The 12,816-nt window shown below is 38.6% G+C and overlaps 1 protein-coding gene across 9 annotated transcripts in view; it reads right to left on the reverse strand.

The window, feature by feature from the left end:
* The window catches only part of cacna1da (calcium channel, voltage-dependent, L type, alpha 1D subunit, a), a 140,735-nt gene that overhangs the window by 9,074 nt on the left and 118,845 nt on the right, over positions 1-12,816 (reverse strand). For 7 of the 9 annotated variants that reach the window (XM_022682587.2, XM_022682590.2, XM_049471580.1 and 4 more), the window contains 8 exons: positions 12,491-12,618; positions 12,300-12,396; positions 12,041-12,143; positions 11,006-11,107; positions 7,336-7,469; positions 3,628-3,744; positions 2,839-3,221; positions 1,342-1,368 (listed from right to left, as the gene is read on the reverse strand). In XM_022682587.2, the coding sequence (XP_022538308.1) occupies positions 1,342-1,368; positions 2,839-3,221; positions 3,628-3,744; positions 7,336-7,469; positions 11,006-11,107; positions 12,041-12,143; positions 12,300-12,396; positions 12,491-12,618 (1,091 nt within the window). The remainder of the gene's footprint in view (positions 1-1,341; positions 1,369-2,838; positions 3,222-3,627; positions 3,745-7,335; positions 7,470-11,005; positions 11,108-12,040; positions 12,144-12,299; positions 12,397-12,490; positions 12,619-12,816) is intronic. The other 2 variants (XM_049471581.1, XM_049471579.1) reach the window with 2 other exon arrangements.

Raw genomic sequence — 12,816 nt, forward strand, 5'->3', positions numbered from 1 at the left:
AATAAAAAAAGCTTGAGGACAGTTGAGGTAAGATAATAATATAGAATTTTATGTTAATATGACTTGGGTTACAATGTGTTACTTAATTCTTGTAAACACTGACTAGTTCATTAAACATGTCCGATAGTCAATGATTACATGTTACAGTGCAGTTAGGCCGAACAGTCACTACTTTATATAAATATAGGAGTACTATAATATAACTATTGAGGTAAATTTGACTAAAACAGCATGATGCATGATTACAATAGCACTACTCTGAGATTTTACCATATTCTTTGCACTATAAGGCGCACTATCAATCTATTTTCTGGTCTATTTTTATACATTTTCATACATACAGGGCAACAGATTATAAGGCGCATTATGTGACACTAGTAAGGAACAAGGGTGTCACCATAATACTCACCTGTTAACAGCGAAAAAGCTAGCATTTAGCAGCTAATGCTATTACTGCTGAAAAACTGAACTGAAACTCCTGTATAACGCGGTACTTCAGCTGATATTGTAAGTTGCACCGATGAAAGATAAAGATAAAGATTTTAAGTGCGCCTTATAGTGCGAAAAATATGGTATTAAATTGTTCTAAATGTATTATAATTTGGTGGTATAATGCAAAATACATGTAGGCTATTTAATTTATTTTAATGGAACAAAATGGGCAAAATCAATAAATACATTTTTGTTGGGATTCTGGCAGAAATGTACATTTCTGTTTAGTAATGGGTGGATAAATATTTATGTTTGCACTTTTTTCAAAAAACGAATATACAAACTGCTTATCAGAACTAGGCTTACTCTCTGCCCAGAAGCCTTATTACACATTAAACAGCCTGGAAATACAGAAATCTCTGCTAGACTCATTTGGTTTAGCAGTGCTGAAGAGGTAAAGCAGACTAAAATTCAGGTTAGACTTACCAGGGGCATCTGTAAGATTCACAATAAAGCTTAATAAGACTTAAAGGACAACTCCAAAACATTATTCCTTATTAAAAACAGCAACTCTTTACAAATCTCTTAAAATACACCTTTTTAAAGGAGTCATCCTTTAAGGCTAGCGTTGCATTAGTATTAGTATTTATTTTTTCCAGCAGGCACATGCACAGCAAGCCATAGTTTCATTTCCTTCTTCCCTCCTTCACCCAATCACAGCACAGAGCCTCTCCCTGAAGAGAAAATCATTCTGATTGGACAATAGATACAAAATTGAGTTTTGCTGCAGCTCTGTACGGGGAGTAGAAGCAGGGAAGGAGAATGCGCCTGCCTGCGCTATAGAGCAGCATGTTATAATGATGTTCCCTGATACAGGAACGTGCATTACCCAGTGCATGTGAAACGTACCTAATATAGGTCTCATAGTAGCGCCTTCTGCTCCAGAAAGCAGAGAGATGGTTAAGAGAAAGCATTTTGGTTAAGAAGGAGAAAGAAAGAGAGAGAGAGAGAGAGAGAGACAAGAAGAGCGAGAGGAAGTTGGAGAATGAAGAAAAGGAAGAAAAGGAACAGGATGGCATATATAGCATACAGTATATATAATATATACAGCATTTTTATATATGTAGAAGAATGATGGTGAGAGAAACTGTGTCCTACGGCCAAAGCTTATAAAAAAACCCATCTGTAAAATTGAAAACATGACAATGGGGGTGTAACTTTACATGCATTTGTTGCAAACAGTCACAGTATAGTATAATTTTTTCTATTGTTTTTTAACTTTTACCAGACATGGATATACTTTAGAGTAGTCAGATGTAGTCATGATGCTCCTTCTCTTATTCATTGAACACATCCCATCCAGGAGGAAAAAAAACCCACTAATTTCAGTGTTTTGTCATATTGCCAAGAGAATCGTTAGCGAATGTGACCGTAATGGTTTTGATCAGTGTTGCTACGCTAACTGTAGTCTAGTTTGAAAAGGACTTATGTGTAATGTTACACCCCTAGTGTTTAAATATCATATTGCATATAGTTCATATCATAGATATGTTTTTGTTCTAACATTGTTGTACCTATGCATAAGCACAGAAGGATATGACCTTGCCTTAGTAGACATTTGTCCCTGCAGTGAAAAAGAGGACTTCTTTCTTTTTTATCTAATTAGGCTTTAAGCTGTCAAATTGCATAGAACAAAAAAAGGTTCTACACCGGGGGTTCTGATCAAGGGTACTAACCATAATGTACAATTACAGGGGTTGGACAATGAAACTGAAACACCTGTCATCATTTTAGTGTGGGAGGTTTCATGGCTAAATTGGAGCAGCCTGGTGGCCAATCTTCATTAATTGCACATTATTGCACCAGTAAGAGCAGAGTGTGAAGGTTCAATTAGCAGGGTAAGAGCACAGTTCTGTTCTAAATACTGCAATGCACACAACATTATGGGTGACATACCAGAGTTCAAAAGAGGACAAATTGTTGGTGCACGTCTTGCTGGAGTATCTGTGATCAAGACAGTAAGTCTTTGTGATGCATCAAGAGCCACGGTATCCAGGGTAATGTCAGCACACCACCAAGAAGGACCAACCACATCCAACAGGATTAACTGTGGACGCTGTAAGAGGAAGCTGTCTGAAAGGGATGTTTGGGTGCTAACCCGGATTGTATGCAAAATAAAACATAAAACCACGGCTGATCAAATCACGGCAGAATTCAATGTGCACCTCAACTCTCCTGTTTCCACCAGAACTGTCCGTCACCACAATCAATTATTGTGCTCTAAAACCAGGTGTTTTAGTTTCATTGTCCAAACTCTGTAAGTATTGAGTGAAAAGCTCCAAAGCCTCAAAGAAACAGAACAGAACAGAATTTAACTGCAGAGATAATGACTGAGTGTGTGTTCACCTTTGTCCGTGAGGCGTCCTTGGCTTCTCGTACTCGGCGGGGTAGTACGATCCCGCGTATCCGTTCGCCGGCATGTGCTGGTAGTAGCGGTTGTGGCCCCCGTTGGAAAGGCTGGAGACGTTAGCGTTGTTGAGGTTGATGTTGGTGGAGTTGGGAGACTTGCCGTAGGAATTGCGGTGATGGTGATGGTGGTGGTGATGATGGTTATGGTGGGCCATGGCGTTAGCTCGGCCCAGTCGACCCACGGGCTGCTCCATGTGGGCGTAGTGCGGGGGTGGATGGACCTGTAGGGGGCGCTGGGTGGCGTTAGTCTGATGGCCAGAACCTCGCCGGTGGTCTCCATTGATGTGGTTCATGTGATTGCCGAAAAGGCCGCCGTTTCGCTGTTAATAAACATCCATGAGCATGATGAGATAATGACTACACTATCTACTACTACAACATCTCATAAAAAAATGTTTTCATTATCACTGCTTTATTTATTAATTTTAAAATAATAATAATAAAATGAGTAGAACAGAAGAAAGACGTTGGTAAGCTGGTTAAATGGTTAATGATAATGATAATGAATCTGATGAACTGATCTATCTCCTGAGGTCGTCTCTATACTGTTTAATATATTAAAAACAATAGAGATTATCTATAAATAAAATATTTACTCCCTCCAAATGAGGCTATAAAACTTTTCAACCATCCAAAATACCAAAACTTCTTTCTCTATCCTCTGAACAGAAGACAGTTGTGAATCTGAGCAGTTGTGCAGTAGGAGCTTGTAAAAGAGTCCTTTACCCTATAAATCTCCTCGTCTTCCTCAGGCATAAAGTCTACTAGCTCCTCATCCTGGAGGTCACATGATATGGCACGGCGGATTTCAGGCCCAATATCATGCAGCGTACGGAGACCAGCCTGTAACCATGACAACACAGGAGAGCTAAGAACCGGCTCTTTTTTAAGGAGCTTCGTGAACTGAACGAGGACACACACACCAAGACAAACACACACCACCGTCAGAGAGAGACTCAGCTAACGGGTAACAGAGACACGGACAGATCTCCACAAGACAGTGCCAGACAGGGAGGACAGTGTGTGTGGGATGACACGAGGGACGGACAGGGATAGTTCTCCTAAACGCCAGTTCTCTTATACAGCACTCAGTGTGTGTACTAATGTACCAATACAACTCGTAAGGCTCATTTAAGCTTAATGTTATATACAAATACAGAAAGATGTTTTTTATCGACACCTTATGGATACGGATTAAACAGAACAATACCATTGGAAATCATGGGAGCAGTTTAGCCAACAGTTCAAGCTAATTACATCCACTAGAATATGTACACAACAAAGAAGACTTTAACTTGTTTGTAGTTATTTTTTACTACATTATAAGAAGTTTGTTTTGCTACATTATAAGGCGCATTATCAATGAATTTCTATTTTCCATTTTCTGGTCATACATAAAGTGCAACAGATAATAAGGCACATTATTGTGGCTTAGTAAACAAAACCAATTTTTCAATCAAATAAGCATTGGATGCTAATCTAAACAGATTTATCTCCTAAAAACTGTTGATTTGGGTGTGTAAAACACTTCCATTTATTTACAGTAAGCTTAGATGTCCAGATTTTCACTAAGGCTGGGTGCAGCAGCATTAGCATTGGCGGCTACCTTGACAGCGTTACACTGAGGAACCCCGAGTTTTATGGTAAATCAGGCGAAATTAGCTAACCAACGGCTAGCAAAGCACGTTTTATCACACGCAGACTACAGTCCAATATACTCACCTCTGAACGGTAAAAGAGCTAGCGCTTAGCGTGGTTAGCAGCTAATGCTAATGCTGCTCCAGTCTCAATGTTGGAGAACTAAACTGAAACTCCTGTATAAAGTTGTACTTCAGCAGAGTGGCTTTACTGCTCCTTAATACCCGACTGGTAGAATTCATACATAAGGCACACCGGATAATAAGGCACACTGACGATTTTTGGAAAAATACAAGATTACAAACCCCAGTGATTATTACACTGTTTGAAACGGTTATATTTATTATTATATTATTAACTTTGTAATAAGCACAAAAATCTTTCATCATTACTGTATTCCAACAACATTCATGTTCTAAGCTAACAATTCATTATTATATCATGGAATCTGTTTAAGAGAGTTTAAGAGTTTAAGATGGAATCTGATCAAATAAAAATGCACGTAAAAAGAAGATGATCAGAAATCAGACCCACTGTTCTTCTGGCACACACAGAAAAACACAGCAGGGCAGTGAAACTGAGGAACATACTCATGACACTGTGGCCATGGGTATAGAGACAATGAAGACATGAAGGGAGTCCAGGAGGTGGAGGTGGACTACAAACCAAACATACAGAAAACATGTACGTATATGCAAATCACCACATCTTTTACACACTGAAACATTAACATTTAATCTACATCATTCATATATATCAAGAAGACAACAGGTGCATGAAACATCTATCCATTATCCGTTTACACTCATCATCAAAAATAGCTGCACCCAGAAGGAATCAACTGACAGTAAGGAGGTTGTTGACAGCCCAACCTTACACAGGGTAAAAATCAAATTTAATGCTTTTTAAGACCTCGATAAATATAATTTAAGACTTTCTCATTTCTTTGGGAGAAAATAATTTATTTTACTGGAAACCTCAGCTAACCTTAGTTCTTTCCTCGCTGATGTAGCTAGCTCGCCACTAACGTTAGCTAGCTCTCCACTAATCCTAGTTCTCTCCTCTGTAACAAGCTAGCTCGTCACTAATGTTAGCTAGCTCTCCACTAACCTTAGTTCTCTCGTCGGTAACTAACTAGCTTGCCACTAATGTTAGCTAGCTGTCCGTTAACCTTAGTTATCTCGTCAGTAACAAGCTAGCTCATCGTTTATGTGAGCTAGCTCTCCTCTAAGCTTAGTTCTCTTCTCGGTAACTAGCTAGCTTGGTGCTTATGTTAGCTAGCTCTCCGCTAACCTTAGTTCTCTTGTCAGTAACTAGCTAGCTCGCTGCTAATGTTAGCTAGCTTTCCGCTAACCTTAGTTCTCTCTTCAGTAAACAGCTCTCCGCTAATCTTAGTTCTCTCGTCAGTAACCAGCTCTCCGCTAACCTTAGTTCTCTCGTCGGTAACTAGCTAGCTCGCCGCTAATGTTAGCTAGCTCTCCGCTAACATTTAGTTCTTCATCAGTAACTAGCTCTCCGCTAATCTTAGTTCTCTCATCGGTAACTGTCTCTCCGCTAACGTCAGTTCTCTCATCAGTAACTAGCTCTCCGCTAACCTTAGTTCTCTCATCAATAACTAGCTAGCTTGCCACTAATGTTAGCTAGCTCACTGCTAATGTTAGCTAGCTTTCCCGCTAACCTTAGTTCTCTTGTCAGTAAACAGCTCTCCGCTAACCTTAGTTCTCTCGTCGGTAACTAGCTAGCTTGGCGCTAATGTTAGCTAGCTCTCCGCTAAACTTAGTTCTCTCGTCGGTAACTAGCTAGCTCGCCGCTAATGTTAGCTAGCTCTCCGCTAACATTTAGTTCTTCGTCAGTAACTAGTTCTCCGCTAACCTTAGTTCGCTCATCGGTAACTAGAAAACTCGCTGATAATGTTAGCTAGCTCTCTACGCTAACCTTAGTTCTCTCGTCGGTAACTAGCTAGCTCGCTGCTAATGTTAGCTAGCTCTCTGCTAACTTTTAGGTCTTTCGTCAGTAACTAGCTCTCCGCTAACCTTAGTTCTCTCATCGGTAACTAGCTAACTCGCTGCTAATGTGAGCTAGCTCTACGCTAACCTTAGTTCTCTCCTCGATAACTAGCTAGCTTGTCGCTAATGTGAGCTAGCTCTACGCTAACCTTAGTTCTCTCCTCGGTAACTAGCTAGCTTGTCACTAATGTGAGCTAGCTCTACGCTGTCGTTAGTTCTCTCTTTGGATTTTTTCTCTCAATTTAAGACCTTAAATTACAAGGATTTTAATTTAAGACCTTTCAAGACTTTTTAAGGACCCGCATGAACCCTGTTACAATAACAGGTGCTCTATCCAGTGGCTGTAACTTTTCTGAACACACACTCTGGTGTGCTGTTCTAACAAGATAATGTTTGTCCACATACTGCTGCTGTATTGATCTTAAACAGCATTGCAATTAGACAGTTCCTTCTGCATGCACCAATTATTATTATTATAATTTTTTTTATGATGACTGTCAGTGACACAAACTGCACACAGGGATTATAATTAATTTAAATTTTTAAATAATTTAAATTTTAAATTTTTTAAATTAATTAATAAAAATTAATTAATTAATTAATTAATTAATTAATTAATTAATTTGTAGTGATTCTCCTCCTCCTCCATTCTCTCTCTATGGCACACAAACCTTCTTACATGGAACTCTAAGAAAAAAATGCATCATTTTCTGCAGAGCATTTAATGCAAAAGAAAAATAAGGCAAATATTTTAAAAACACGCAGAATCAGATACGGCTGGGCGTCTCACCTGCAGTGCAATGGCAGTGTTGTTCTGTGCGGGATGCACTCCGACCAGGCCCTCCTCTTTACGTTTCTTGAATTTCCTAAAGTAGTCCTGTATCAGGAAGGTGGCATAGAACTTCCCCACGGTTACCTCATCATCTGGACGAACAGACCACACAGACATGCGCCTCCTGTGTCAGCATGCTGCCTCACCCCCACACACACAACTCACACTCGAACTCACAATTCCCCCACCATCTCACACACAGTCCTGCAGTGTCCTGCTCTCAGACCCTCCAATCAAAAGTAATGCAGACATGACTGAGCTTAAAGAGGCTGGAATTCTCCTGTTTATCCTCTATATTCTGTCCATCCTGTCATTATTTTAACTGTTGTGAAGTTAGTTTTGCAGAATGATGGCAAATATGGCAGATTTCAACTGACTATACATTATATTATTTATTAATCAGAATCAGTTTCTCTGATTTTGCTATTTATAGGTTTATGTTTGAGTAAAATGAACATTGTTGTTTTATTCTATAAACTACAAACAACATTTCTTCCAAATTCCAAATACAAATATTGTCATTTAGAGCATTTTATTACAGAAAATAAAAAAATGCTTTCAGACCTCAAAAAATGCAAAGAAATCAAGTTCATATTCATAAAGATTTAAGAGTTCAGAAATCAATATTTGGTGGAATAGCCCTGGTTTTTAATCACAGTTTTAATGCATCTTGGCATCATGTTCTCCTCCACCAGTCTTACACACTGCTTTTGGATAACTTTATGCTGCTTTACTCCTGGTGCAAAAATTCAAGCAGTTCAGTTTGGTGGTTTGTGATCATCCATCTGCCTCTTGATTATATTCCAGAGGTTTTCAATTTGGTAAAATCAAAGAAACTCGTTCCAGGTGCATCTCAAAATATTAGAATATTATTAGGAAAGTTACTTTTTTCAGTAACTCAGTTCAAAATGTGAAACTCATATATTATATAGATGAATTAAACACAGAGTGATCTATTTTATATTAAGTGTTTATTTATTTTATTGTTGATGGATGGTTATAAACCCAAAAATCAGTGTTTTAGAAAATTTGAATATTACGTATATAATAAGACCATTTGGTACTCTTGGCAGTGTGGGCAGTGTGCCAAATCCTGCTGGAAAATGAAATCTGCATCTCTATAAAAGTTGTCAGTAGCAGAGGGAAGCATGAAGTGCTGTAAGATTTTGTGGGAAAACAAAACTGCACTGACTTTAGACTTGATAATAAAACACAGTGGATCAACACCAGCAGATGTTACACATGTCTCTCCAAACCATCACTGATCATCAGTAAATTTTACATTTTATTTAAAAATCAAGGGATCAGAGTCTGGAGGAAGAGCAGAGAGACACACAGTCCAAACTGCTCGAGGTCTAGTGTGAATTGTATTAAATTGACAGTGTCATGTGTATACAGGGAGTACAGTGTTAGAGCAACACCCTCTCAATTGGATGAATGGGATTTTGCCAATAACTAGCAGTAACAGCATCAGTATTAGCATCAGCTATACAGTATATAGTGTATATAGTCAATATTTGTTTACGTTATTTTGGCTTTTGTTGCTACAAATACAAGAACTATAGTAATGCCATTCTCCAGTGTGATTAATGAGGATCATATCTGGCTATAATTATCTATAAACTGCTGCTGCAGAAGCAACCACTGAAAATCTACTCAGCACATGCAAGCAAGCAAAAGGCACTTTTGTGTGTGTGTGTGTGTGAACACATGAATACACATGTTTGGTGTTCAGTTGCGTGTATATCTGTATGTGCACGTGTGGTATGTCTAAATTAAGGAATCATATTATAATAATGTTTAAATTTCAATAGAAAAAATAAAGAAAATAAGAAAAAAAGAATTAAAGATCTGAAGACAGAATACAATACTGCTCTCTTTGAATGATATCTACTTTTTAAAAATAAAAATGATATTGATACAGTATTGCAAACATGATTTCTTTCACCACTAATATATATATATATATATATATATATACACAGTACAAGTCAAAAGTTTAGACACACCTCTTCTTTTCAATAATGTGTTTCTGTCTTAATATGATTTTTTTTACATTGTAAATTTAATATTAAAGACTGTATTAAAGCTATACAGAAACACATGCTGAATTATTCTGTAAATTAAAAAGGTTAAACAAAACAGAATATGTTTTATTACATTTTCGACTCTTCTAAGTCTCACATTTATCTTTGATGACAGATCTGCACACTCTTGGCGAGATTTTAATCTCAGTGTCTTCATGAGGAAGAGTCACCTGGAATAGTTTTTTCTCAGTGTCTTGAAAGAAGGAGTTTCTGGAGGTGCTGAACAATAGTTGCTGCTTTCATTCCAAATCGCCTCAAATCACCATCTTAGCTCATCAGGTTTAGATCAGGGGATTAATGTGGAGGACTAATACTTTTTTACTCTTTACTATAGAAAACTTAACTAAGTGTCTCTTAATTGTTTTTATGTATTTAATATTAATCTACAATGTAGAAAATTAATTAAATAAAGAAATAAAGAAAAACACTGAATGAAAAAAGGTGTGCACCAGATTTTGACTGGTACTGTATATATGTGTATATAATATAGTGTGGAAATCTTAAACCACTGTTATTAGATTTTTATAATAACACCCACCCATACATGCACATATGTTTGTATATGTGTGTGAGTGTGTGTGTGTGTGTGTGTTTGTGAGAATCATTCTGAAGCAGGGGTCTGTGTCATTATTTAAACAAGCAGTTGGGGACAGAGTTTGGAAAGAAGAGGCAACACTAGTTCCATGCCACCACCCTAAAACAGAATTGCTTCAGAATATTCTGAAGAGCTTTCATATAGACATAGATACAAAAGAGAACGAGGAACAGAAGCTGTGGAAAAGCTCAAGCACAGAGAGTCAGAAGAGACACAGAGACATAGAGAGAAAGAGAGAGAGAGAGAGAGAGAGAGAGAGAGACATAGTGTGATAGATAGAGAGGAAAGAAAGAAAGAGAAAATGCTGGTTTAGTAGGAAAGATGTAGCATGCCTGATATGCCATGCAAGCCCAAAGCCCAGCACACACACTCGCGCGCACACACACACACACACGCATTCACACACACACACACACACAAACACACACACACAAACTCCATCGACTATCCAGACTGGACGTAGCAAGATGGCCGAGCAGGTGAAGACATCATGGTGTTACTCACACACGCACACACACACACACACACACACACACACACTGAAACATACACAATCGAACACACGCACACACACACACACTCAAAAACACACACACACACACACACACACATACTCAAACATACACATGGCAGAGATTCAACCAGGAAAACAAGAGCATAGAACAGCAGGAAGAACCCAGAGCAGTGCCATTGCGTGTGTGTGTGTGTGTGTGTGTTTGAGTGTGTGTGTGTTTGAGTGTGAGTGTGTGTTCCAGTGTGTGTGAGAGTGTGCATGTTTGCTGTGTTCTGTATAATAATAAGAAGCTAAAGGCAAGGTAAAATAATCTACTAGGCAAGATAAAGTTTTCAGTTCTGCGACAGACAGTATAATAAGGACAGTGTGAGTGAAATATATGTGTGTGTGTGTGTGTGTGTGTGTGAACGGGCACAGGCTCATGTGACTGACCGCCAGCAGGAGGCACTACTTGGTCAAGCAGCTTCATGCTGGTCCTCTTCCAGATTTTCTTGATGACGGCACGCAGCTCCTCATTAGCCTGCTCCAGATTACCTGCACACACAACACAGCTCCTCACTCACACTGTCTACACCTGCATACACACCTCATTATCATCCATCAGTAATTCTGGATGATATATCGTCCAAGATGAATTGTAACAAATGATGCTGTTATTGTAATTATTGTCATGTTACAACTATTTAATACCACTGATACTGTAATTGTTGATGGTTATTTATGGATTACATCCAATAAAACACAAAAAATCAGTCTCTCAGAAAATAAGAATATAATATAAGACCAATTGGTACTTTTGGCAGTGTGGGCAGTGTGCCAAGTCCTGCTGGAAAATGAAATCCGCATCTCTATAAAAGTTGTCAGCAGCAGAGGGAAGCATGAAGTGCTGTAAGATTTTGTGGGACAACAAAACTGCAGTGACTTTAGACTTGATAATAAAACACAGTGGATCAACACCAGCAGATGACAGACATGACTCTCCAAACCATCACTGATCATCAGTAAATTTTACATTTCATTTAAAGTAAATCAAGGGATCAGAGTCTGGAGGAAGAGTGGAGAGACACACAGTTCAAACTGCTCAAGGTCTAGTGTGAAGTTTCCACCAATCAGTGATGGTTTGGAGAGACATGTCTGTCATCTGCTGGTGTTGATCCACTGTATTTTATTATCAAGTCTAAAGTCAGTACAGTTTTGTTTTCCCACAAAATCTTACATCACTTCATGCTTCCCTCTGCTACTGACAACTTTTATGGAGATGCGGATTTCATTTTCCAGCAGGAGCTGGCACACTGCCCACACTGCCAAAAGTGTTAATCAACAATTGCTGCATTTGAAGGGTTTCATCCACTTCGCACCGTAACTCAGAACTGAGAGTAAGGGGGAGACTTAAAAAGAAGGAATAAGGGCCCAAACATGAAACAGGATTGTTCCAAAGTCTGTGAATAAACAACAGTGTTTGCTCACCTTCTGTCTTGATCTTCAGAGCAGTTCTCACCAATGCAAACAGAGTGGCATTGAACATGACGGTTCCGTCACTGTTGAGAGGCATGTTCATAGCCACTAACCGCTGAAAGAGTGAGAGACACGACATTCATACACTGAATAAACTACAGCTTTAAAAGAGATGCATGCTTTTGTAGTTAATGTTATGTTTAGCTTTACATATAGAACTAATATTAATACAATAGAAAAAAATATCACATGTTTAAATATGATTATTAACCTTGCACGCTACTCTGTGCGGACACAGTTTCCCAAAACCCAGAGGAGGCTGAATCCGCCGCAGGAGAGTCACCACATCTAAATGCTTTATTCTCCCTCTGAGAGACAGAAAAGAAAAAAAGAGAAGAGAATAATTAATACACACACTCAAACACATGTATATACAAGAACACACACACTCACAGTACTTACTTAGCCTCTGGATCGTATTCAGACCATATCCTCTTAAACTCATCAAGGTGATGAGGGCCCAAAATTGACCAATCACGGGTAAGATAGTCAAAGTTGTCCATGATGACAGCCACAAACAAGTTAATAATCTGTAAGAGAAAGAGAGTTAGAGAGTTAGTAACTTTTTTCCAGATTAAACCTAGACTAAGGTCCTATTTTATAGATCTATAGCACAGCTGGATTTAGGGTGTGTCGGTGTGTGTTTGGTATCTTGACCAATCAGAGTGCCAGTTTTCAATTTCTTTAAGAGGCACGTGAGCTCTGACTTTTGGGCGTTTGTATCTTAA

This window comes from Astyanax mexicanus, chromosome 24 (assembly GCF_023375975.1).
Source record: "Astyanax mexicanus isolate ESR-SI-001 chromosome 24, AstMex3_surface, whole genome shotgun sequence".
Taxonomy (NCBI): Eukaryota; Metazoa; Chordata; class Actinopteri; order Characiformes; family Acestrorhamphidae; genus Astyanax; species Astyanax mexicanus.